This window comes from Salvelinus namaycush, chromosome 8 (genome assembly GCF_016432855.1).
Source record: "Salvelinus namaycush isolate Seneca chromosome 8, SaNama_1.0, whole genome shotgun sequence".
Lineage (NCBI taxonomy): Eukaryota > Metazoa > Chordata > Actinopteri > Salmoniformes > Salmonidae > Salvelinus > Salvelinus namaycush.
This window is the reverse complement of record NC_052314.1, coordinates 34,173,588-34,201,404: the sequence shown is the minus strand read 5'-3', so window position 1 is coordinate 34,201,404 and position 27,817 is coordinate 34,173,588. Positions and strand designations below refer to the sequence as shown.

General features: G+C 45.1%; 1 protein-coding gene across 2 annotated transcripts in view; it reads left to right on the top strand.

Annotated features, from left to right (window-relative positions):
- Nucleotides 1-27,817, top strand: part of LOC120052628 (trafficking protein particle complex subunit 8-like) — a 73,532-nt gene that overhangs the window by 18,278 nt on the left and 27,437 nt on the right. The window contains exons 3-21 of one of the 2 annotated variants that reach the window (XM_038999654.1): nt 2,812-2,895; nt 6,089-6,178; nt 6,482-6,656; nt 6,897-7,050; nt 7,297-7,399; nt 7,937-8,202; nt 8,717-8,832; nt 9,345-9,495; nt 10,467-10,567; nt 10,784-10,889; nt 11,526-11,657; nt 12,105-12,329; nt 17,657-17,762; nt 19,538-19,732; nt 21,196-21,371; nt 21,617-21,691; nt 21,856-21,982; nt 22,371-22,528; nt 23,048-23,535. In XM_038999654.1, the coding sequence (XP_038855582.1) occupies nt 2,812-2,895; nt 6,089-6,178; nt 6,482-6,656; nt 6,897-7,050; nt 7,297-7,399; nt 7,937-8,202; nt 8,717-8,832; nt 9,345-9,495; nt 10,467-10,567; nt 10,784-10,889; nt 11,526-11,657; nt 12,105-12,329; nt 17,657-17,762; nt 19,538-19,732; nt 21,196-21,371; nt 21,617-21,691; nt 21,856-21,982; nt 22,371-22,528; nt 23,048-23,535 (3,028 nt within the window). The remainder of the gene's footprint in view (nt 1-2,811; nt 2,896-6,088; nt 6,179-6,481; nt 6,657-6,896; nt 7,051-7,296; nt 7,400-7,936; nt 8,203-8,716; nt 8,833-9,344; nt 9,496-10,466; nt 10,568-10,783; nt 10,890-11,525; nt 11,658-12,104; nt 12,330-17,656; nt 17,763-19,537; nt 19,733-21,195; nt 21,372-21,616; nt 21,692-21,855; nt 21,983-22,370; nt 22,529-23,047; nt 23,536-27,817) is intronic. The other variant, XM_038999655.1, reaches the window with a different exon arrangement.

Below are 27,817 nucleotides of genomic sequence, written 5' to 3'. Positions count from 1 at the left end.
TTTGCTGGTAACGGATTACAGTTACCGTTTTTTGTAATCCCTTGCATGTAAATTTCCCCAACCCTGCATGTGGGTACACAAATAATAATGGCATGATGGTAACATTGAAAGGAAGGGCTCGTTAAGAGAGTGTGCAGAAATTGAGAGAAAGGCAGGATTTAATATTTAGGGTATTTATTAAGCCCAAGGGCGCGCACACAAAGCATATGGGGATTTTTTATAATATGGAGACACGAAGGGGAGACCCTTCTACATTAACAGTACATAACCAGTGCCAAATAATAGAATGTAAACTGAAATGAATGATTAACCAGCTAAACTCAGGTTAACATGTAATGATTGTCCACACTACATTCAAAGGAGGACTGAGGAGAAGCACCGCCATGCGTTCTCCAAACATTTAATTGAGGAAACAGATTTGTTTTATAGTAATATAGTCTAATTTCACAGACAATAGTAGTTCCCAAATCAGTGTCAAAATATTTCAATTTGGCATTTTTTTCGTTGTTTTGATTACATGCAGTAATACAGAAGTCAAATTGCATAGGTAGTCTCATCAGCTGTTATCAGCAAGCTAGAGCCATCTGTGGAAAGAGCACAAAGTAGATCAAAGATATACTGAACAAAAATATAAACGCAACACATTTTAAAATTTTTCTGAGCTACAGTTCATATAAGGAAATCAGTCTATTTAAATAAATTAGGCCCCAATTTGGATTTCGCATTATTGGGCAGGGGCGCAGACATGGGTGGGCCTGAGAGGGCATAGGCCCACACTCTTGGGAGACTGGCCCACCCACTGGGGAGCAAGACCCAGCCAATCGGAATTAGTTTTTCCCCACAAAAGCGCTTTGTTAGATCCCGCGGGTGAAGAAGCCAGATGTGAATGTCCTGGGCTGGCCTGGTTACACATGGTCTGCGGTTGTGAGGCCGGTTGGACGTACTGCCAAAATCTCAGAATCTGGGGTTCAGAACTTCACATTTTAGTGGCCTTTTATTGTCCCCTGCACAAGGTGCACCTGTATAATGATCATGCTGTTTAATCTGCTTCTTGATATACCACACCTGTCAGGTGGATGGATTTTCTTGGCCAAGGAGAAATGCTCACTAACAGGGATGTATGCAAATTTGTACACAAAATTAGATGAATAAGCTTTTTGTGCATATGGAACATTAATGGTATATTTATTTCAGCTTATGAAACATGGGACCAACACTTTACATGTTGCATTCATATTTTTGTTCAGTGTGTATATATTTTGACATGTAGTAATTATCTCTGCAAAACAATTATCTCTGTCTGTGCGCTCGTGAGACCCATCCTCTGCTTGCTGGACCACGTTCTGTGCTCTCGACTGGTCTGTGCACTAGTGGCACTCATTGTTTGCTTGCTCAATGATGGACTTTAGAGGCTGATTTGACGCCATAAGTTCCTGAGCCAAGACCGATATGAGAAGAATGAACTCTGGCCACAGGTTTAGTAAAACTAAGACAGAACAGAGGCCTGGAATCATCACCTGGTTAATGAGCTGTGGGAATGTAGTGTTGATGAGGAATATGAAGTCCTGTAGTTCCCCAGACTGTCCTGTAGAGGGCAACAGACACTAGGGAGAGAACATGGGGGAGAGGGATGACCTGGAGTTATTTAGTATTTTTTTGTTTGTTGACAATAACAGCAAATGTATATTTTATTTATTTTTATTGTACCTTTATTTAACTAGGCAGGTCAGTTAAGAACAAATTCTTATTTTCAATGATGGCCTAGGAACAGTGGGTTAACTGCCTTGTTCAGGGGCAGAACGACAGATTTTTACCTTGTGAGCTCGGGGATTCGATCTTGCAACTTTTCGGTTACTAGCCCAATGCTCTAACCACTAGGCTACTTGCCGCCCCAAGTGTAGTGTAGTATGGGGGGTGATTTCCATGTTGATTTATTTTGTTAATTTCCTCATTGCTGACCTTCTTCCCTCATTTTATTTTCTCTTTTACTCACCTGGATGACCCTTGGGTAAGAGCCTTCCTACAATCTCTGCCATCTAACCTATGACTTTACAGGTCACACCTTTTGACAATGGATTATAAATATCCATAAAAGCTTTTATTTACCTTAAATCAGCTCTGTGAAATGCTCTTTGCAGGACATTCTTTCTCACTGTATCTGATATGAATGTAGCCTAGAGAAATAATATATTTTGTGTTAAATTTCGGGAAAGTATAAAACAAAAAAGCAGGTTCATGAAGATTCTGTTTCCATTTTTCAAAGAATGAGCTTTGGGCAATGTTGTTGCAATGTTGTGGTGATGTTACCACAGAGCGTGTCCCTCTTACAGTCCACTTCCTCAAACCTCTCCAATCCCCTCTATTGCTCCCGTACTATTAGTGGACCTTGCTTGGGTCAAACAGCCTCCTCTAACCCTAACCTAAAGTTAAGTCAATCCAACCATGGCCCTCCTATGTCTCCCTTTGACCTATGAATGGAGCATACACATTACATGTTCTGTCGTCAATGTTTTGTTGAATGCTAAACTGAAAGCTAAGCTTGTGATTTGGGCTAACCTTTTCTCCAAGCTATCTATAGGAGCACATTTGTAGGTTAAAGTGAGAGCCATGGTGGTAAGATTGACCCTAGTCTGTCTCCTATAATGCTGCGCTTCCCTGGTTTTATTGGTCATAACTACAATCTACTATGTGAGATAGTGTATATCTATGATGTTGGTACTGTAGATCTATGAGTGGTGAACATCAGTGGGTGCTCCTGTACAGGTAATGGGATGTTGCTAACGCTAGTCCCTGACTCTCTCCCCCTGTCAGATCGCTCTCTTAAAGCTAGCGTCCCCTGGTACAGTGACTGGAGGGACACACTAACGGAACTCAGCACCTCCAAGCACTACACAGGTACCTGTACTCTCACCTCACCTCACCTGGCCCACAGGTGTGTGGGGGGAGGGCCCTCCCTCTTCTCTCCATTTACAGCTATCCCTCCCTCCCTCCGTTCCTCCCTCCCTCCTAACTGTGTAGCAGACTGTCCTTTTCTCCTCTCTAGTCTCTCCGTAGCAGACCCGTGTAGTGAACTCTACCATCTCTCCTTATTCTTTCTGCTCTCTCACAAGGTAGTAGTTTCAGATGTCCATATCAGGGATGTGATTTTTTTTTTTCTTTTCTTCTTACATTTTCTTCCATGTATAAGCAAAAATCCCAAATTTCCTGTTTTTACTACGTTGTCCTGATCACATCCCTGCATATGTTTGTGTACTTTTCCATATAAGTAAGTGTACTCTGTACTGGTTGTCTCAGAAATGGTCTTGTTATGTGGGTTCATGAAGTGACTCAGGGCATTAGAGCTCATTTTGATATAATCTTGGTAATGGAACTATCTTTTCCTGCATCCTACACCAAAAGGAAGAACATTGGACACATAAAATAGTCTCTTCATATGTAAAGTGGGATCATTTAGTCAGTGTTCTTCCGTCTCCCATTTATATATAATTGGCCTAGGCCTATATCTAAATCCCAGGATATTAGATAGGGTGTCTTGTAAGATATCCGCATTCCAGAGTCCTGAGACTTGAGCCAGTGGAAATGGAAACTATGCTTTCTATCTTAGGCTGTTTGAAGTCAGGGTGGGGAATTGTTTATGTCCTGAACACTCTTCCTGTACTCTCACTTCTGTGCTCTATCAGTCAATTACATTTTATTTATACAGGTCTCAAAGTGCCTTACAGTCATACATAGGCCCCCTAATTGGCTATGGCCTATTGCTTTCTGAGCCGCATCTCTGGGCACTCGGACTTCCCCCCGGCATTAACTCTTACTCCAAGTTAAAGGGTTTTCTCTCAAACAGTGAATTAAAGTTGATAACAGGGAATTGGAATTGATTCAAAACAGAAGGCTTTAAACTGAGATGAATCTTGACTGCCGCGTGCGTGCTTCTCAGTTACTGAGATCACTCACTGACCTGACTGAAGTGAGCTCTCTGATGCTCACTCCTGACTCACTCACGCAAGGTTTCCCTTGTATCCTGTGGCTTTATTTAGTAGCAAACAGACCTGGGTTCAAATACTATTTGGAATAATTTCAAGTACTTTGTTGCCTGGAGTGCCCGCTAGGCAGTGTTTGCACTTTTGGGACTTTTCTATTGGTCCTGTTGTGCCAGGCAAGCTCAATCAAGCACAGGTTAAGTATTGGAAATGATTTCAAATAGTACTTGAAGGCAGGTCTGTAAGTAGCATAGAACTCCTGATCTGTTTGGTTTTCTCTCAATCAGTAGGTTACTAACTGGTGGTCCTCGTGATGGAAGACACATAGCATGCCTATTTGTACACAAGCATAGCACAAGTGTTAAAAACACAGACAATTTGTTTGATGAAATCCAATGTTGGTGTATTTGGTCGTTCTGGGTACACTTGTCACCAAATTTGTGGACAGTGACACTAACAAATTGTTTTGACTTGACGTCATCTTTTGTCTTCACATTTTTCAAGGATGAGCACTGGTTGCTTTAGAGATTCTTTTGAATAATTTGCCTGCCATAAAATGTCTGTAAATGTATTACTGCCTAATCATCTGTAAAATGGGTCGCATGTTGATCCTCATAATGCTATTGTGTCTGTGTTGTGATGAATGTGGAAAGAGGGAGTACTAGTCTATCTGAGGTGTCACGAAGGAGCTGTTCAGAGAACTCACACCAGAGATGGCAGAATTACCCGGGTTGTGTTCATTAGGGCACCCCATTTTTAAAGCTCATGAGATCTTCTTATTGGACCAGTTCAGATAGTACCCGAGTCAGTATGCAGACTACGCTTCGCACTCATTCTTTGTTTCCTCACACACACACACACACACACACACACACACAGGTGTTACTTTACGTAGTTGATGTCTACATTTGGCCATGGTAACATTATATACTCCTGCTGATTTTTGTTATTCGGACAATAATTGGTGAATCTCTTGATGACAAATGTAGTCTACAACGAGCAGCGTGATGCTCTCTGCATCTCGAATGGGTTTAGGATAAAAGAAGAATCCGGAAGTGGTACAAACCCTACTCTCATCTGGCTAATCAGTAATTCATCTAATTTCTCTCACAGAGTATAATTTATTGCGGCTCCGCGATCAGACCCTTCAGCTTTGTGTGTGTGTGTGTGTGTGAGGGTTGGGCGACGTCGACCTTTGTCCTATCGTGATTATGTACCCATCAAACATTGCTATACATAGTATTTCTTCCTATTGCCCCCCCCCCCCCCCCCCACACCCCAAACTCAACTTAAGCGACTATTGGGCGAAAGATTATGATGTTTAAAGCCTGGGCAGAGACGAAGTGCATATATTTTTCAAATATTCCTTTCTGGTGGACGAGCTTCAGCATGGAACAGGTGTGTCTGTGTGGCGCGCACATGATGGAGCAGTGACTGTTCCTCAGACAGTCTGTCTTACCATAGTGAGTTAGGTTATACATCATGGGCTGGATAGAAGCAGTGTACCGTATTCAGAACTGGAAAATTACTATTCTATGAGGCAAATAAAGCAAGTAAAGAATATTCTAGATCTCATAAAGCTGTGATTGAGAAAAGCCTATGCTTTAGGCTGTAGATTGTCCGTCTTGTTAAAGCTGCAACTTTAGGACAGCGCCTTAAGCTAGAATATTTGGGAAACAAGCTACTGTTCCTAACTTTAACTTTTATGATAGGCCTAGTAGGAGGATAAGTTATTAGTCATTTTTCAGTCCTGCATGGATCATTTCTTTCTTAATAAGCTTAAACTTGTGCGAGACTCCGTTTCTTTACTCTGCGGCGCCAGTGAAGTTAAAGAAGGCTAAGCCATCGTCTGTCGCGTCCCCATCGACGATGGCTGTCAATCATTGATAGACTATGCTATCGTAATATCGCTCAACCCTAGTGTGTGTGATGGCCTCTCCTGGCTGGTTGACCCTGGTGTGTGTAGACCTCTCTCTGCAGCCCCCCCCCCGGGTGTCGGCTACAGGTGCTCTATGCAGCTCCACTCTCAGGGTGGTGGTGTGGAGGTGAGACCTGGTTAGAGTAATGTTCTCTCTCTCTCTCTCTCTCATCTTGTTGTCCTATCTCTCCAGCCACGACTCCCTGGTTTGAGGCGTACAGAGAGAGCTTCCTCCAGTCCATGCCTGCCTCCGACCATGAGTTCCTCAACCACTACCTTGCCTGTATCCTTCTCACTGCTTCAACGTAGTAGAATGAACACTGATGATGAGAGACAAGTTCTCTCTCTCTCTCTCTCTCTCTCTCTCTCTCTCTCTCTCTCTCTCTCTCTCTCTCTCTCTCTCTCTCTCTCTCTCTCTCTCTCTCTCTCTCTCTCTCTCTCTCTCCTTTTACCTCTCCTCTGTTTTCACCTCTCCTCTGTTTTCACCGTCCTTTCCCCACCCTCCCTCGTTCTCTGTCTGCGTGGTTGCCTCCCCCTTTCCTTCTCGCTCTCTTTGGTTGTGGTTCTTTGACGGCCGTCCCTGCAGGTCTGTTGGTGGTGTCGTCCAGTGAGGCTGTACCAGTGGAGAAGTTCCTCAAGCTGTCTCAGGAGCAGCACAGGATCCAGCACAGCGGCGAGTACACCAACCCCAAGTGGTTCATCCCCAACACACTCAAGTACTACGTCCTACTGCACGACATGAGCCAGGGAGACGAACAGAGGTGAGTAGTAGTGATGCAAACACCGCAGACATGCAAGTGCGCACACAACATCTCAGACAGCCAGGCCTATGACCTCGGCTCTCCTTCTCTTTAATCCACTGACCTCGGCTAACCCTGTGTGCGCGTGCCACCCCCCCCACCCCCCCACCCACACGTCATTAGACCGAAGCAGTAATCAGAAAGGTGTTGACGCCGCTCCTCATCAGCAGTTATGGATTCCCTTAATTCTCTCTCTCTCAGGGCTGACTCTGTGTATGAGGATATGAAGCAGAGGTATGGTGCTCAGGGTTGTTACCTGTTGAAGGTCAACTCTCGTACGGCGGCAGCGGGAGCAGACGAACAGATCCCAGACCCATGGAGCCAGTACCTTCACAAGAGTAGCCTGCAAAGCCAGGTATAGTTGGGGCCCAGACAAAGTGTTCCAAGTATCTAGTTGCTAATGTACAGTAGCATACAACCGACAGTACCATTGTTGGGTTCATTAGGACACATTGTTTTGCGACGGAAAAAGAAGAACGTTAATTATTGGACAAGTTCAGCTTAGCACCTTCCTGTTTTACTCTGTTTCTGAATATTTTCTTCCGTTGCGTGCCTAATTAAACATGACTCATCATTTTGTGTTTGCTCATGGCTGTTCCAGGATCAGTATGAGGATCCAGCCCCTGTAGTGGTGAACAACACGGCTGTAGAGAACAACGTAGGAGGAACATCCGAGGTGGACGGACACGACTCGGAAGAGAAAGGTGAGCGTAGCCACTTCGGCAGTACTCGGGAGCTGAAGATTTCCATGTCGTCGGCCACTCCTCAATCCGACTGCGTCTACGCGTACTCGTGGCTCAGCTGAAAAGAGCTCGGCGCTCAGCAACTCCAAGGTGGTTGGGAGTGCTCATCCACAGAAATGTATTTCAAACGTGTAAAATACACATTTGTATAGTTGAAGCCTCTTTTACACCTCCGTTGTGTATCTGATTCGTTCCTCTCACTCTACTGAAAGATTGATGGCATAAATAAATAAATACACAGCTCTAGTTCAGCTGACTTATTTAATGCAGATATACTCTATGCTCTTTACTAATCTATCTGAAGCCTGCCTGGGTTGACAACGTGGTGTTGATGATTTGTTCAGATTGAGTTTCCCAACATTCTGGACGCACATCCATCATGTGCTTAAATTATTTGACCATGTTTTGTTATTGTTGTTGTTTACCCAGACGGAATCACCAACAGTCTGGCCACACGCCTTCACATTGTTGACAATGACATTGTGTGTCGTTTATCAGACGGAGTCTTGGTCAACAGTCTGGACAGCACCCATCCCCTCCAGCTGGATGCACCCAGTGACACGCCCGGTAGCCTCGACGCTCTCAGGGCCGTCGCCGTGGAAACCAAGCCACCGCCCCTCGCCACGGGAGTGGCAGCGGCCACCAGCCATGGGGCGTGCCTCACGCTGAACGACCACGACCGCATCAGACTGTTCATCCAGGAGTTTACCTTCAGGGGACTACTGCCTCACATAGAGAAGAACATCAGACAGCTCAATGACCAGGTAGAGACACGCATGCACAATGACCATTAGACGGCTCAGTGACCGCGTAAACGCGTGCTCCGGTACGCTCTGTGTTATTCTTATATTGACACGTTTATTGGTAACTGTCAGGCCGTGACTGCTGCCATATCAACCTCCTGTCAATATTGATTCATCAGTCCTTCTGCTGTTGCAAATTGTTTTTTTTGTGCAAAATCGCCAATTCCCTGCATGTTATGCGAGGACTTTCAAATTTAACCAATAACCACATAAAACAGTCAAATCACTTCAATATTACAGGATAAAACTGTCAAGTTACTGCACTACAAAAAATGAAAAATTGGACATAATCATCGCAGATTGCCATGCAAAAATCAAGCATTTTTGCCTGCAAATATCACTCCCAAAAAAAGCTGCGAAATCTTGGAGGGATTGATGGACATGATCAATGATATGACCGTTGGCCTCCTAATGATCTGAACTCATTTCTTCTCTCTCCCTCCACCTCTCCCGCTCTTCATCCCTCCCTCTGTAGCTGGTCTCCAGGAAAGGCTTGAGTCGCTCTCTTTTCTCTGCCACTAAGAAGTGGTTTGGAGGTGGGAAAGTTCCAGAGAAGAGTATCGCTGAACTGAAGAACACTTCTGGCCTCCTGTAAGTACATCCCCTTCCTCCTCAACTTCCTCTTCATCACCATCATATCACCATTAGCGAGGAGATTGTCCAGTTAGCTTTGGTCTTAGCACTTACGATCACACTGCTTACTGACTAGTGTTTGTCAAGGACGGCCGAGTCCTCTCATTAACAGATCAAGCCTTGGATCACACTGTGTGCATACCGTATGTACCAGACAATCACATTTACTGTGTTCAACCATCCATGTTTCTGATCAAAGGTGCAGAAGGACAGGATGGAGAGAGTTAGAACTCATCAGAGATTAGCTCTAGGCTTTCACCCAAAGCAGTGTACAGTTTGCATATTGAATTCTTCTGGATGGAGGTTTGCCATCAGCCTATGGGCCCTGGTCAAAAGTAGTACACTAAATAGAGAACACTAGGCTGCCATTTGGTGAGGCAACTTCAGAATGGTTCTGGATGGCAGTTTGCTAACACCTTCATCTCCTGAGCTGTCTGACCTTTGCTCTTCGTCCTGTGTGATGTCATTAGCTATCCCCCAGAAGCCCCTGAGCTGCAGATCAGGAAGATGGCTGACCTTTGTTTCCTGGTTCAGCTCTATGACCTGGCGTACAGCTGCTACCACACGGCCAAGAAGGATTTCCTCTCTGACCAGGCCATGCTCTATGCCGCTGGGGCACTGGTGAGAACACGCACATACACTGATGGAAAGAGAACACACACGCGTGAACACACACGTGCATACACGTGCTCATACACACACGTCGCATGCGCACACACAAAATACATTGTCTTGAAGGTTTGTGAACTGTCTCGCGGAAAGGACACAGCAGGATGTAAGGTTGAGATGCCAGAAGGTAAAGTAAGTGCTTGGCGGCAGCAGCAGCACATCAGCAGTACTGAGACTGAGCACACGCACATCAATCTACCCTGCACCTCTGAATGACGTCAGCAAAACATGTTTTTGTTGTACTCTTGGAGACCTGAGCAGTACGATATCTACCACAGCAGACTAGAAAGAAAATAAATGTGGAGTTTTTCCTGTAGAATGTTCAGAGGAGTCATGGAACATATAGAACAAAGACTGTAATTTGATGTCTGAGAGAACCGAAGCGTAATTGAAGGCACAGAGACAGAACTAGAGGTGGCGTCACCGGTGCACATCTGAAGAAAGCATCGTGACAACATCGTAATCTTACTTTCCCTAGACAGATATACAACACTGAATGATATTGGAAAATGGCCACACACACACACCGTATTGATCTACCTGCCCTCTGCTGCCCGTCCTAGCATCCTGCGGTTTTAAGCATGCTGCCACGCCTCATGGCTTTCTGGGTCACCGGAATATTAATGGCAGACAGGTGTGTGTGTGTTTAGCCAGAATATTAATGGCAGGCCGATGGTCTGGAACCGTGACCGCCCCTCACGTGTCTGATACCTAGCCACATCACACCCACCATTTATAACACTCAACACTGATGGTTGTATGGATATATGAGAAATATATTTGAAATTATTATCTTTCTCTTCTTTTGTTGCCCCTCTCTCACTCTGCTCTCTTTCTCCTCTCTCTCATTCATCTCTTTCCCCTTATCTCCCCCCTCTCTCTCTGCATCCATCCATCCCTCTCACTCATCTCTCTGTCTGTAGGAGATGGCAGCAGTGTCTGCGTTTCTACAAGTTGGGGCTCCAAGGCCGTATCCAGCACACTACATGGACACGGCAATACAGACCTACAGAGATGTGTCCAAGTACGACATTCTCACACACACACACACACACACACACTTTCATGTGCTGTCACAAAATTGCACATTGACTAACAATGCCCAGTAGGCTAAAATAACCAGCCTCATAGCTGAAAAGCCGCATGCAAGCCACAAAACTACAATAGGCTCTCACCCCTGTGGTTGTGTGTGTGTGTGTGTGTGTAAGAATGTTTTATGAAAGTCTTTCCCCCCATACAGGAACATGGTCCTAGCTGAACGTTGTGCTCTGCTCAGTGCTGAGATACTAAAGAGTCAGGCCAAGTACTCTGATGCTGCTACCCTCCTCATCAAGATGACCAGTGAGGTGAGAAGACTCTACTAGAGCACGACCGATATATCGGGTCACCGATATTATCGGCCAATATTGGCCTTCTAACGCTATATCGTTATTTGCCGATAATTCCACCGATAATCAGTAAATGGGATGGAAAAAGTCTCATGCTTATCTGAACACTTGCGGCCATTCTCATGTCATTATTGTCACAATGTAAGAAGTCAACATGTGAAGCATTTTTCTTAGACAATTGCTCTGTTGGATCGGCAATTTATGACAATTCATTGTGGAGTAATGATTTAATTTCCTCGCTGTTAAACAGTATCGATAAGTGTTTGTCCCCCCAAAGAATCGGTATTGGACCCAAATAAACATTGATCGGGCTCTAGACGCTACTTCCGATTTATCATTGTATCAGGTTCTTTGTTTTTACACTGTCGATTAACCTCTGGCTCTGTGTAATTCTGTAGCGAAGCACTGTTACGTGTAGCCTATATTTATGTGTGAAACCTTTGTAATGTTACTGCCGTCTTGAACAGGTTACTCTTGCAAACAAGATTTTATCTCAGTTAGACTAACCTGTATAATTAAAAGTAAAATTAAAATGTTGTGTGGCATGTCCAAGGTATTAGCTAACCTGTATAACCCTGTCTATCTCCCTCCCAGGACTCTGACCTGCGTTCTGCCCTCCTATTGGAGCAGGCAGCCCACTGTTTCATTAACATGCGGAACCCCATGGTCAGGAAGTTTGCCTTCCACATGATCCTGGCAGGACACCGCTTCAGCAAGGCAGGGCAGGTGAGTGGGACTGAAAGAGGCTAAAGTTAGGCTTTGTTCTGTAGACATGCAACTGAAGAGGGCGAAACAGGGAGGTACCATGTACATGGGTATGTAAATTCCTGTTAGAGGAATTGCGGGTGTGTAAACACCAATCAGGCCTTTTAAAAGCAGAATGTGACCAATGAGGCCTTTTAAAAGCAGAATGTGGTGATCTGAGACGAGGTGAGACAGGAGTGATTCTACTGGTGGATCAGACGGGTGATATGGTTTCTGTCCTTCTGAAGCCCCATTTGAGCGGGAGGCCTGACGTCTTCAAAGTTCTAGAATTGTTAGAGCATTCCATTTCAGAACTCTTGATGGAGCGTGTTGATTGTTTTCTCCCCCTCCTCTCTCTACCTGTCATTATCTCCCCCTCCGCTTTCTTCGGTCTTCCTCTTGCCCTCTGCTGTTTCTCCCTCCCTGTAGAAGCGCCATGCGTTGCGGTGTTACTGCCAGGCCATGCAGGTGTATAAGGGTAAAGGCTGGTCCCTGGCTGAGGACCATATCAACTTCACTATCGGCCGGCAGTCCTTCACCCTGCGCCAACCAGAGAATGCTGTCACAGCCTTCAGACACATCCTCACCAATGACAGCCAGCAGACCTCCACACAGCAGGGAGCCTTCCTCCGGGAATACCTCTACGTCTACAAGGTAACACACTTACAATGTTAATAAAATCCTATCACAACCTTAAAACAACCTTTCCACAGCGTTGGCACATTATTACAACCCCACAGCAGGGAGTCAAGGAAACAAGATCACAACACAACCTATACATAACCTCAATATTACCTTAATACAGCCTACCACAGGAAGGGTCAGGAAGCCTTCCTTAGAGTACCTCTATACCCCTGAACAAGGCCATGGTGTGATAAACTGGAATGACACAGACTGTCCTAGTGTTGCATTGTGTACAGGTACAATATTCATATAAATTCATACACTGTGTACAAAACATTAAGGACACATATTTCCATGACATAGACTGACCAGGTGAATCCAGGTGAAAGCTATGATCTATTATTGATTTCACTTCAATCAATGTAGATGAATGGGAGGAGACAGGTTAAAAAGGATTTTTAAACCTTGTGACAATTGAGACATGGGTTGTGTATGTGTGCCATTCAGAGGGTGAATGGGCAAGACACACAAGATTTACGTGCCTTTGAATTGGGTATGGTAGTAGGTGCCAAGTGTACCGGTTTGTGTAAAGAACTGCAATGCTGCTGGGTTTTTCCCATGTGTATCAAGAATGGTCCACCCAAAGGACATCCAGCCAACTTGACACAACTGTGGGCAGCATTGGAGTCAACATGGGCCAGCATCCCTGTGGAATGCTTTCAACACCTTGTAGAGTCCATGCCCTGACGAATTCAGGCTGTTCTGAGGGCAAAAGGGGCGGGTGCAACTCAATATTAGGAAGGTGTCCTTAATGTTTTGTACACTCTGTGTATATTCAGTTTATTTAACATGGGCTGTCACTCAAAAAAATTACTAAAGTAAGAAATACATACATACAAATACATAAATTATCATATTGGTCACACATGATTTTCAGGTGGCCTATACCTCCAACTCCCCATTCCACCCAGCCCAACATGTCTCTGTCCTGCTCCCCATCCATATCTTTACCCCCCCCCCCCCGACCCTTTACTCAGTACTTTGTTGAAGCACCTTTGGCAGCGATTATAGCCTTGAGTCTTCTTGGGTATGACGCTACAAGCTTGGCACACCTGTATTTGGGTAGTTTCTAACATTATTCTCTGCAGATCCTCTCAAGCCCTGTCAGGTTGGATGGGGAGCGTCGCTGCACAGCTATTTTCAGGTCTCTCCAGAGATGTTCGATCGGGTTCAAGTCTAGGCTCTGGCTGGGCAACTCAAGGATATTTAGAGACTTGTCCCGAAGCCACTCCTGTGTCATCTTGGCTGTGTGCTTAGGATCGTTGTCCTGTTGGAAGGTGAACCTTCACCCCAGTCTGAGGTCCTGAGTGCTCTGGAGAATTTTTATCAAGGATCTCGCTGTACTTTGCTCCGTTCATATTTCCCTTGATCCTGACTAGTCTCCCAGTCCCTGCCGCTGAAAAACATCCCCACAGCATGATACTGCCACCACCATGCTTCACCGTAGGGATTGGGCCAGGTTTCTTCCAGACGTGACACTTGGCATTCAAGAGAATCTTGTTTCTCATGGTCTGAGTCCTTTGGAGCCTTTTGGCAAACTCCAAGTGGGCTGTCATGTGCCTTTTACTGAGTGGCTTCCGTCTGTCCACTCTACCATAAAGGCCTGATTGGTGGAGTGCTGCAGAGATGGTTGTCCTTCTGTAAGGTTCTCCCATATCCACAGAGGAACTCTGGAGCCCTGTCAAGAGTGACCATCGGGTTCTTGGTCACCTCCCTGACCCAGGCCCTTTTCCCCCGATTGCTCAGTTTGGCTGGGCGGTCAGCTCTAGGAAGAGTCTTGGTGGTTCCAAACTTCTTCCATTTAAGAATGATGGAGGCCACTGTGTTTTTGGGGACCTTCAATGCTGCAGAAATGTTTTGGTACCATTCTCCAGATCTGTGCCTCGACACAACTATGTCTCGGAGCTCTACAGACAATTCCTTCGACCTCATGGCTTGGTTTTTGCTCTGACATGCACTGTCAACTGTGGGACCTTATATAGACAGGTGTGTGCCTTTCTAAATAATGTCCAATCAATTGAATTTATCACAGGTGGACTCCAATCAAGTTGTAGAAACATCTCAAGGATGATCAATGGAAACAAGATGCACCTGATCTCAATTTTGAGTCTCCTAGCAAAGGGTCTGAATACTCATGTAAATAAGGTTTTTCTGTTTTTTTTACTACCTGTTTTCCACATTATGTGGAATTGTGTGTAGATAGATGAGGACAAATTTGAATAAGGCTGTAACGTAATAACATTTGGATAAAGTCCAGAGTGCTGTGTGTGTGTGTGTGTGTCTACAGTGTCTGTTGGACTTCATAGATTGTTTATTTGTTGATGTTGGACTTTAGCTGAGATTATTCTTTACAGAGCCAAGTATACAGTAGTTGACTAGCACCATTCATTCTCGCTGTTGACAATTAAAATGTTATAACTTCTAATAGTAACTGTAACCACTGGCGAGTTGTGAAGCGTGAGTTGATTGCCATCTAAGAGCCAACATCTTTTTTGCAACAGTGCTGCCTGCCAGCAGTCAGATTCAAGGAGCTCAAATCAAATGTTATTAGTCACATGCGCCGAATACAACAGTTATTCCTTACAGTAAAATGCTGACATACGAGCCCCTAACCAACAATGCTATCATTAAGAAACATAGCAGACTTCATTTTTACATTCATGCACTTCTAAATTAATTTTGTAACTTTGTCCCAGAAGCATTTAACTGCAGGGAACTCCAACATAATTACAGAGGAATGTGTCTGCCTGATTTTATGGTACACAGTGAACAGTTGGGAGTTGGGGCCAATTTCATTGTTAAAGGTTTCCTTGGTGTTAAATGCAGTCTGTGAACAAACATAAAATGTTTAAGTTGTGATGCCACGGTCACATTTTCCATATTCTGTTCCAGTTAAGGGTTGTTCAAATTCGCTTGGGTGATACCCCGGTATACGTATATTTCGAAATACCGACTATGATTTTCAATACCGTAAGTTGGAGGCAGCTTATGGTATAGAAATGAACATGAAATCCTCTGGTAACAGCTCTGGTGGGCATTCCTGCAGTCAGCATGCCAATTTCGTGCTCCTCAAATCTTGAGACATCTGTGGCATTGTGTTGTCAAAACGGCACATTTTAAAGTGGCCTTTTATTGTCTCCAGCACAAGGTGCACCTGTTGATCACGCTGTTTAATCATCTTTTTGATATGCCACACCTGTCAGGTGGGTGGATTATCTTGGGAAAGTTGAAATGCTCATTAACAGGAATGTTAACACGTTCGGCAACAAACATTTGAGAGAAATAAGCTTTTTGTGCATATGGAACTTTTCTGGGATCTTTTATTTCAGCTCATGAAACATAGGACCAACACTTTACATGTTGCGTTTTTGTATTTTCTGTTCAGTGTATAAGTACCTATGAGTAATCTAAGATGTGCATTTGGTTTGCTAACTTTCAAGCTAAGTGCCTGGATGTCAAGATCAAGGGCTTGGTTACAGAAGAGACATTCAATCCCCTCCTTGATCAAGATCCTTGTTTTTGTTGTTGAAATAATGCCCCTTGTGTGCACATTTTGGTAATACCATATACTGCGGTATGGTTTGGCGGTTTAAAAAATGTGGATCCCGTCCAACCCTACTTAGATCTGTGGATCATACTTTTTTTAATGGCTAGCCCTGAATCTGAACTTTCCAAAAGTTATTTATACGTCGTATGAAATTAGATTTGATAAAGATCAGTTCTTTTGGGAACCAATATAATTTATTGATAACAACTGACCTTCTCACAGCTCTTCTACAGTCCTTTTTTTTTTGCTGTGGTGTTGTTTTGGTATCGAGCATCGTGGTACTAACCCTGGTATCGGTATCAAAGTCAAAATTACGGTATCGTGACCTTACTCTGTCCCCTGGCCCTCGCGACTAGAGTGGGGGCATGTTGACTCAGTCCCGGGTTTGCTCCAGCCAGTGGGAGCCGAATCATTGGCTAGCCTGCTGTCCCTCAGGACTCCATTACCCAGAAAGACATGAGGCAGTTATTTTGATAGATACATGTTCCATCTTAAATAACCTAAAAACCCCCCCACTAATTTCCTTGTATTTTGGTCCTTTTAAAACCTGCAGTATGTAGAATAGTGTGCTATAGCTTGGACAATAAATAAATATGGATAGGACTCTGGATGACAAAAACATGTTGTTTTCTACATTAGGCATGGGTGAACAGAGAATACATTTTCTTGCCGGTACAGGACCTCCTATATGTGCGTGCACCCAAAAAATGTATGGGCGTAATCATAGAATTGGATACAGTATAGAATCCCTATTAATTCAATAGGTTCTCTGTGGGCCTAGTCGTAAAGATTTGTCATTTAACTTTTTGAATGCATTACCTTTTTATTGTGGTATTAACACAACCAGTCATGTTTTCATTGCATTGTCAAACAATCACTTCAAAGTTTTTCTTTACTAGGCTACCTGCACACGTTCAATTCACTTGCAACATATTTCCAGCCTCCAAACAGTGGTGAATGGAAAGAGACATCTCTTACACAAAACACCAAAAACTGTCACAACATTTGGCAATCGTCATTAGGCCAGAATTTATGCATCCACTGCTGTCTGCACGTGTCTCGGTTTTGGCCAAATTTCAATGTTCTCGTCGAATCACATTTTGGAGAGTAGGCTATACAAACTTTTTTTTCTACTCCGTTCGCACATTTTTCATGCATCTGAAATGCAGAAGTGATAAAAAGTGGTGTAATAGCCTAGATTTTACATGACATTTTGCTTTCATTATTGTGATGGGCTCATGTTTTACCGGTACGGCATACCCCCAATATTACCGGATTGTACCGCCTTACTATTCACCCCTAATATTAGGGCTGTTTTCCTAAAGAAATCACATCCACTTCGTATTTTGTTTCCTTGTCGCAATACTGTTGTCGTCAGTGCCCTACTGTACACACTACAGAACTCTGGTACTGTGTGTGTACACTAAGTGTATTGCAATAGTGAAATTGCACGTTTCTTTTGAGTCTGATAGCCGTATTAAGTTGTGTCAATACGAAAATGTGACAATCCTCTCTCTAATCTGGCATTTCTTAATTTGTATACTAGACTAATATTTAGAAGTAATATTAACTTGAATAATAATGAAATGCTACACAATAGTGTAGTTGTGGAGAAAAGCCACGTGTTTCTTTTGAGTCGTCGTTCCCTCCCCCCGTGTACGTTGGCCTGGCCAATTTCTGTAACCTCATTCCAAGACCGTCACAGCCTTGTGTGTTAACAGTGTCTCCTTGCTCTGTACCTGTCCTCCAGAATGTTACGGGGGCATGTGAGGTGGCGCTACCCCAGCTGCCCCTACCCTGCATCAACAGCTCTGCCACCAGGGTCTACTTCGGCCATGAACGCCGCCTGGCAGAGGGTAAGACTGAGACAAACACACACTGCTCACCAATCATACATTTCAAGCTGCAAAAAATAGCAGTGAGACAGAGTGCATTGTGTGTGAACTTAAATGTGCGTTTTGAGACTGTGAAACGAGACGTACGTCTAGTGTTTGCGCACTGCTGCTGAGCGACTATCTTAGTCATTAAAGAGTCAAACTTTGAATGAAGATCAGAGGAGTCAAAGACCATGTCCCAAATGGCACCCTATATAGTGCACAACTTTTGACCAAGTAGGGAATAGGGTGCCGTTTCAGACATTGCCAAAGTGTGGCTGCCTGGGCTGAAGAAAGTTCCTTCCTGCCGTCCACTGATTACAGCTGCTTCATTTAAACAGGCCCTCAAAACAAAACATCATTTAATTTCCTACCATACCTTATGTCCTTAGATATTTAATTTAGGATTACTATGGCCTGAAGACATTTCAAATTTCAAAAACACATTTTCAGCACAAAAGGAGGTATTGTCCTGTGGGGTTTGAGACGTGGCATACCGTTACATACGTGTGTGTGTCATAAGTGGGGAGTGTTGGTGTTGAGTACTGAAGGTCACATAAACATGAAGTTAGATGAGTAATTTATCCCCTGACACTCTGTGACAACAGAGCCAACAAGAGAGTGTGTGACATTTATGGAATGTTTGTAGGAGTGTGTATGTTTGTATCCCTTTTGCACCAACCAACTCATATAGCAATTTTTTTCAGTTGTATTATTGCACTATGTATTATGTGCTACTGCATAGTGCTGGTTTCATCCATAATGACCTGATTGATTGATCAATTAATTGTAGGGATGTGCATCTTTCACTTTCAAGACGATTTGATACACATCTAGATACATGGGCTCCGATATGACACAGGAACGATATGTTTTAGTTTGAAATTATTTGGTGCAATTCTGAGCTGAGCCATAGGGGAAACTGGGCATCTACCACACCACTATCAGTTAGGGGGTGGGGCAATGTTTGCTTTTTGTCCCCTCCCCACTTTTGATCTGAAATCACAATCAGCCATCAATTAGTCATTTTTGCAGATTTAAAGTGTAATTTATCAATATTTATATTTTTTAATTAGCTATGACATATCCGAAGTACTGCTATATATTTATTGGCTTCGACCCGTCTCATAATCCTTTTATTTTTTGACCGTTTGGAAGTTTTGACGGACTCTGAGCTTCTTTTCTGCTGTCCATGTTGTGAAATGATTAACTTTATCCTGTAAATCTAAAAATGACCATATATACTGATAGTTTTGGTAGTTTTGCTTAAAAAATTGCTGATGGTGAACCTGAACAATCAAAATAAAATTGAATGTCAGCCCTGATCAGCGTGTAGCCTACCTATAGCCAGATAAGAGTTTTCTCTGGCGGTAGCATAGGCTACTTTCATTCCGGTAAAACATCATTTTCAACGGCGCAGTTGATAAACATAACCCAGTTAATTTACATTGGTTGTCACTCAACTTATAAAGCAGCTTTGCGCAGGCCATTTTACAGACATATCAGATCAGGAATAGGTCTACCTCATTGGGCAGCATGCGAAGCTGCGCACAGTTTGGCTCCGCTACTGATAATGCCTGTTAGTTTTTTACATGCAAAATGACTTGTAGATCAATGACTGTCAACACAATGACATGCTTAGTTCGACACTGAAGAAGAGGACGCAGTTGGCACAAAATATGAGGTATTTTCGGAACTGATGCATATCGGTGAATCGTTGCATCCCTAATTGATTGTGATATTGATTTATTAATCAGGTGAGAAGCAGGCAGCCACCCACGTGTCCTTGGACCAGGAGTTTGACCGGGACCTAGCTGCCATGTGGCAGGACCTCGAGGAACAGGTGGTTGCCGCCGCAAAACGTGGTGTCGTTCCGGCAACGTTTCAACCCACCCAGTGCTGCCTGAACAGTCAGACGGACAACCTCCGCTTCCCACTTGCTGTTGTGGAGGGTAACTACACTAGCACTCCTGTCTCTCATCCCTCCTCCTTTTAGCACGGCTTTCTTTTCTTATCCCCCTCCCTCATCTCTCTCTCTCTTCTATTCAACTTTAAGTCTGATAGCTTGATAGTTAACCCACTCACACAACCCTTCACCTACAACCACACGCATATTATAAATAGTATTACATTCACTATCCTCACATAGTGCCTTTCGGAAAGTAATCGGACACCTTGACTTTTAACACATTTTTTCCCCTCATCATTCTACATACAATACCCCATAATGACAAAGCAAAAACTGTTTTCTGTCATTTTTTGCAAATGTACACTATCGTTCAAAAGTTTGGTCATTTAGAAATGTTCTTGTTTTTGAAAGAAAAGCACATTTTTATGTCCATTTAAATGAACATCAAATTGATCAGAAATACAGTGTAGACAATCTTGTAAATGACCATCACTCCTGTGTTCCAATGGCACGTTGTGTTAGCTAATCCAAGTTTATAATTTTAAAAGGCTAATTGATCGTTGGAAAACCCTTTTCCAAATATGTTAGCACAGCTGAAAACTGTTGTTCTGATTAAAGGAGCAATAAAACTGACCTTCTTTTGACTAGTTGAGTATCTGGAGCATCAGCATTTGGGTTCGATAACAAAATGGCCAGAAACAAAGACCTTTCTTCAGAAACTCGTCAGTCTATTCTTGTTCTGAGAAATGGAGGCGGCCCCGGTGCACAACTGAGCAAGAAGACAAGTATATTGGAGTGTCTAGTTTGAGAAACAGATGCCTCACAAGTCCTCAACTGGCAGCTTCATTAAATGGTACCCGCAAAACACGAGTCTCAACGTCAGCTGTGAAGAGGTGACTCCAGCACTCCGGTCTCAAACCTGAAAAAATTACTCAAAACCTGAGTTCCCTTTGTCATTATGGGGTATATTGTGTAGATTGACAATTTTAGTAATTTAATACATTTTAGAAGTTGTGTTGTCTCTGTTCTTATCCTGCTCCCTTCCTCTTGTCTCTTCCTTTTGCCGCTACCTCGCTATCCCTTTCGCCGCTACCTCCCTCGCTCGACCCCGCGTCGCTCGTCGCCCCCCTCGTTGCTTGTCGCTCGCCCTACCCGCCCCTCGTTGCTCGCCCTACCCGCCCCTCGTCACTCGCCCTACCCGCCCCTCGTCGCTCGCCCTACCCGCCCCTCGTCGCTCGCCCTACCCGCCCCTTGGCGCTCGCCTGCTCGCCCTACCCGCCCCTCGTCGCTCGCCCTACCCGCCCCTTGGCGCTCGCCTGCTCGCCCTACCCGCCCCTCGGCGCTCGCCCTACCCGCCCCTCGGCGCTCGCCCTACCCGCCCCTCGGCGCTCGCCCTACCCGCCGCTCGTTCTACCCGCTCGCTCTACCCGCCCCTCGCCGCTCCCTCCCCCCGTCGCTCGCTCTACCCCCGTCGCTCGCTCTACCTCTCTCTCTCTCTCCCTCTAGAACCCATCATAGTTGAGGTGGTGTTCCGGAACCCTCTAAAGGTTCCACTGGTTCTCTCTGACCTCTCGCTGCTGTGGAAGTTTACACTCAAAGACTTCAATCGACCGCATCCGCAGGAAGACTCGGTCGGAGATGCTGTGGCCATCAGCAACGAGAAGGAGGCCAGCGTTCCCAGGGTAAGAGTCTGTGTTACCTTTGGTCTTTGAGGCTACAGTGCTGTAAGAGCAGGGTCGTATTCATACGTACACACTGTAGCAAAACACCTTTTTCTTATTGGATAAGTCCCACAGTTTCAGTATGTTTTCTTTCGTTTGGTGCCTGTTGAATATGACCCTACTATTCTTCAATCGGCTCGTCATGTCTGCAAATGTCATCAGCAGGCTCATTTAACCTCTACTTTTTACAATCCCTCTTGCTGCAGACCCCACAGAAAGATGACGTCATTGCCACAGAAGTCATCCCAGAGTTCTACCTGAGCCCTGAGGAGACGAAATTGGTAAGCTGCGTTTTATGATTCTCTAGTTCTCTCTTCTTGCTGTCTTTCCTCTCACCCTAATTTTCTGTGACTTCTCTCTATGTCCGACCCTCAGTCGCTCTTCTTTTTCTTCTTAAAAGTCTTTCAATTTCTTCTGTCTGATTCCTCTCTGTCACCTCCCTCAGGCTCGTCTGAAGCTGCTGCCCCACCAGACAGGTCAGCTCAACATCCTGGGTCTAGTCTATAACCTGGCCTCCACCTCCTCTACTGGAGACACTACTATTAACAGCACCGCAGCCTCACAGAGCGAAGGTAACATACACATGGTCATGTAGTCACACACACAGTGAAACCAGTACTATAATTAAGCAATAAGGCCCAAGGGTGTGTGGTGTGTGTGGTACATTGCCAATATACCATGGCTAAGGGCTGTTCTTAGCACAGCTTACACGGAGTGCCTGGATACAGACTTTAGCTGTGGTATATTGGCCATAATACCACAAACCCCCGAGGTGCCTTATTGCTATTATAAACGGGTTACAAACGTAACTAGACCAGTAAATAGTAATTTTCTGTCATTCACGAGGAATAGGACCTGATATACCACGGCTTTCAACCAATCAGCATTCAGGGCTTGAACCACCTGGTTTATAATCCTGTTTTGGTCCCGCTCACCTGACGGTTGCGGTCCTCTCAACAGGTCCCTCAGCGGCAGAGGGGACTTCAGTTCGTGGTCGACAGGACCTAGAGATCCAGGGACCGCGGTTGAACCAGACCAAAGAGGAGAAGACCTCAGTCAGTCACGGTCCTGACCGACGTCTTGACCCCACCATCACCCCTCCCATGCCCCTGCTAGAGGTATTCACTCAATTCCAAATCAACCCTTAGCCCCTTGATCTCTAGGTCCCTACTCACTGGACACTTCTGTAGATCTGAGAGGATTGGATTGGTGGAAGTAATTCTTAGATTCACAGGAATGGCCAGGGGGTAAATGATTTGATTCAGGGCTCGTCCTTTATCCTCTGCTGTCTGCCCTCCTCTTTCCCTGTATGACTGATGGTTTCATACCAGCGATGTGAATTGGTCTGTGGTAGATTTCATCTACCATTTTTCCCATCTACTTTTTCAATTTCTGCGATGTATTACCATTTAGATTGAACTGGGCAGTATATGAGTAATTATGGGATGGATTCAGACTAGTCTATATTCAAATGACTGGCAGCCAAGTCCCTCCCTATCACTGCTTTATATATCTGCCAATCTCATGAGAAGGGCTGTTACACTGTAACTGGTCACACACTAACTAACCTCTCTCTGTCCCCATTTCTCTATCACTATCCCACCCCTCTTCCTCGCTCTCCCATTTCTCCCCCCCAGGTATTCTTCCTCCAGTTCCCTACTGCCCTGCTATGTGGTGAGATCAGGAAGGCTTACGTGGAGTTCTGTAACATGAGTCGCGTTACCCTGTGTGGCCTGCGGGTGGCGTCCACGCACCCAGACTTCTTTACCTTTGGAAGCTCCTCCTTAGCCACACCTCTCACCCCCCTCAGCCCCACCTCTTTTGAAAACTGCTCTGCCTACAAGACCCTGGCCACACCCCCTGGCGCCACGCCCGGGTCTGTTGCCGCGGTGACACTGGTTTCAGAGGGGGACTTTGGGTCAGGGACAGGGTTGAGGGGAGGAGGAGTGTCCGGTGCGGGTATGGGGGGTAAAGGGATAACGGAGATCCCTCTAGGAGAGGGGACACTAAAGCCTGGAGAATCTACCCAGCTGCCCCTGTGGCTGAGAGGACCGGACCAGGAAGGAGTCCACGAGATCCACTTCCTATTCTACTACGAGAGCGCCGAGAAGGGAGGCAAGATCAGGTAGGATATTCACTACACAAGCCAAGATCAGGTATGGGAGAGTTATTCAAGAACAAAGTATGATACGCACTGCGTATTGAAAAGCCACATTGGACCAGCCATTAAAGCAGGGAAGAGAATCCAAATCAGGTTGGGGAGAGCGAAAGAGCAACCTTTCATAATCCGATAGGGCAGAGTTATTAAAGAGAGAGGCCTCTTACTCATTGCACATTAGGCTTACACCAGCCATCCAGAAATGGGAGAGATCTGCCTGTTAATCAGGTAGAAGAGAGAGCAGGCTATTCTATTCAGGTAGGACCTTGGGGAAGCTGCCTGATGCAAGACATGAATGCAAGAAACTATCTCATTATAATTTTTTTAATAAAAGATGGATTGGAGCTGATAGAATCCTAAAAAAAAATGGTGAAAGCTGCCTACGTTTGAAGTCTTCACACAAAACTACACAAGTTAAGATCAGGTAGAGGAAGAGAAGACTGGTATTCAGTCATTAGTCAATACACATTGCACAAGCCAAATAGTGTAACACGAAGCGCTAAGGGGAGAAAGTAGTTGAAGTTGAATGAAAAAGTTTTAATTTCACATATTTTAGAGCAACTATTCTGTTCGAGTGGACTTGATGGGTGTAGTCAAGCAGTAGAAAACTTACGATGAGTACCGGCCAAACTTAAGCACTGCCTGAAGCGTATTGGGTATCATTTCAATACAGGTGTGTATTTCTAAGTCTCCTAGTTATCCTGAATGTACACCTGCATGTGTCAGTCTTGCTTTAAAATCAGTGTTCACTGCTTGTAGTCAGACCCAAGATGACGTAGCAGTTCTGACGTCTTTGTATTGTTGTGTCCCGTGTATATATATTTTTTCTTTGTATATATTTTTACAATTTTAAACCTCAATTTCAACATTTCAACAACCCACCTCACCCAATGTGGTATGCATCTGCTATTTTCTATACTTTAGAACCAGAACTCCCAACAGAAGCTAGCCAGCTAACTAGCTAGTAGTCAGTTAGCCACTGCTAGCGGTCATCAGCTAACCTTAGCCCAGTCAACTCCTGCCAGTATGCACAGCGAGATTCAACCCAGAGCATACCGGACTGCTTTTTCTCCACCAAATCTCCATGTCTCCGGATTCCTACTGCAAGCTCTGAATCTTTTCACCTGGATCATCGCAGCTAGCTAGCTGCTATCCGAGTGGCTACTCCTGGCTAACGTCTCTGTCCCGAAGCAAGTACCAGTTAGCCTGGAACTAGCCTCGTGCTAGGCCCATCTCCCGGCTAGCTGAAGAGGTCCATCAGGCACTCCTTGGGCTACAATACCTATTTTGCAAATTGTCCTGGAAACCTTTTACTGCCGACATAGAGCCCCGCCGATCCATCACGACTGGTCTACAGAAGTAATCTGCCTGAAGGGGTTTCAACAGGCTCGTCCGTTGCGACGTCCCCTGAAAGGCCCATCCGCTAGCCGCGGCCCACTAGCTGTCTAGAGTATATCGGACTGTTAGCTGAAGAGGTCCATCAGCCAATTTCTTGGGCTACAATACCTATTTTGCCAGCTACAATACCTATTTTACCAATTGGCCTGGACCCTTTTACTGCCTACACGGAGCCCTGCCGATCCATCACGACTGGTCTGCTGACGTAACCATCCGCGGGGGCTACAACTGACTCTTCCGTCGCGACGTCCCCCTAAGGCCCTTCTGCTAGCCCCGGCCAGCTAGCTGTCTGAATCGCCGTGTCTCCAGCTCGCCTAGCTACTCACTGGTCCCTATGATAACTCGGCTATGCATGCCTCGCCCTAATGTCAATATGCCTTGTCCATTGCTGTTTTGGTTAGTGATTGTCTTATTTCACTGTAGAGCCTCCAGCCCTGGTCAATATGCCTTAGCTAGCCCTTTTGTTCCACCTCCCACACATGCAGTTACCTCACCTGCTTTAAATGGTGTCTCTAGAGACAACCTCTCATCGTCACTCAATGCTTAGGTTTACCTCCACTGTATTCACATCCTACCATACCATTGTCTGTACATTATGCGTTGAATCTATTCTTCCACGCCCAGAAACCTGCTCCTTTTACTCTGTTCCGAATGCACTAGATAACCAGTTCTTATAGCCTTTAGCCGTACCCTTATCCTACTCCTCCTCTGTTCTTCTGGTGATGTAGAGGTTTATCCAGGCCCTGCAGCGCCTAGCTCCACTCCCATTCCCCAGGTGCTCTCATTTGTTGACTTCTGTAACCGTAAAAGCATTGGTTTCATGCATGTTAACATTAGAAGCCTCCTCCCTAAGTTTGTTTTATTCACTGCTTTAGCACACTCTGCCAACCCGGATGTCCTAGCCGTGTCTGAATCCTGGCTTAGGAAGGCCACCAAAAATCCTGAAATTTCCATCCCTAACTATAACATTTTCCGGCAAGATAGAACTGCCAAGGGGGCGGAGTTGTAATCTACTGCAGAGAGAGCCTGCAGAGTTCTGTCTAACTATCCAGGTCTGTGCCCAAACAATTTGAGATTCTACTTTTAAAAATCCACCTTTCCAGAAACAAGTCTCTAACCATTGTCACTTGTTATAGACCACCTTCAGCCCCCAGCTGTGCCCTGGACACCATATGTGAATTGATTGCCCCCCCCATCTATCTTCAGAGCTCGTATTGTTAGGTGACCTAAACTGGGACATGCTTAACACCTTGGCTGTCCTACAATCTAAGCTAGATGCCCTCAATCTCACACAAATTATCAATGAACCTGCCAGGTACAACCCCAAATCCGTAAACACGGGCACCCTCATAGATATCATCCTGAACAACCTGCCCTCTAAATACACCTCTGCTGTCTTCAACCAGGATCTCAGCGATCACTGCCTCATTGCCTGCGTCCGTAATGGGTCCGCGATCAAACGACCACCCCTCATCACTCTCAAACACTCCCTAATACACTTCAGCGAGCAGGCCTTTATAAACGACCTGGCCCGGGTATCCTGGAAGGATATTGACCTCATTCCGCCAGTAGAGAATGCCTGGTTATTCTTTAAAAGTGCTTTCTTCACTTTTTTAAAAGTGCTTTCTTCACAAGCATGCAACCATGAACAGATATAACCCTTGGTTCACTCCAGACCTGACTGCCCTTGACCAGCACAAAAACATCCTGTGGTGTACCGCATTAGCATCGAATAGCCTGCGCGATATGCAACTTTTCAGGGAAGTTAGGAACAAATATACACAGGCAGTTAGGAAAGCTAACGCTAGCTTTTTCAAACAGAACTTTGCGTCCTGTAGCACAAACTGTTCTGGGACAGTAAAGTCCATGGAGAATAAGAGCACCTCCTCCCAGCTGCCCACTGCACTGAGGCTAGGAAACACTGTCATCACCGAAAAATCCAGATAGCTGATGTTCTGAAAGAGTTGCAAAATCTGGACCCCTACAAATCAGCTGGTCTAGACAATCTGGACCCTCTCTTTCTAAAATTATCCAACGCAATTGTTGCAACCCCTATTACTAGCCTGTTCAACCTCTCTTTCGTATCGTCTGAGATCCCCAAAGATTGGAAAGCTGCCGCAGTCATCCTCTTCAAAGGGGGAGACACTCTAGACCCAAACTGCTACAGACCTATATCTATCCTACCCTGCCTTTCTAAGGTCTTTGAAAGCCAAGTTAACAAACAGATCAACGACCATTTCCAATCCCACCGTACCTTCTCCGCTATGCATTCTGGTTTCCGAGCTGGTCATGGGTGCACATCAGCCACGCTCAAGGTCCTAAACGATATCATAACCACCACCGATAAAAGACAATACTGTGCAGCCGTTTTTATCGACCTGGCCAAGGCTTTCGACTCTGTCAATCACCACATTCTTATTGGCAGACTCAACAGCCTTGGTTTTTCAAATTACTGCCTCGCCTGGTTCACCAACTGCTTCTCAGAGTTCAGTGTGTGAAATCGGAGGTCCTGTTGTTCGGACCTCTGGCAGTCTCTATGGGGATACCACAGTGTTCAATTCTCGGGCCGACTCTTTTCTCTGTATACATCAATGATTTTGCTCTTGCTGCGGGTGATTCTCTGATCCACCTCTATACTGTCGACACCATTCTGTGTACTTCTGGCCCTTCTTGGACACTGTGTTAGTTAACCTCCAGACGAGCTTCAATGCCATACAAAACTCCTTCTGTGGCCTCCAACTGCTTTTAAATGCAAGTAAAACTAAATGCATGCTCTTCAACTGATCGCTGGCCCCACCTGCCCGCCAGTCCAGCATCACCTACTCTGGACGGTTCTGACTTAGAATATGTG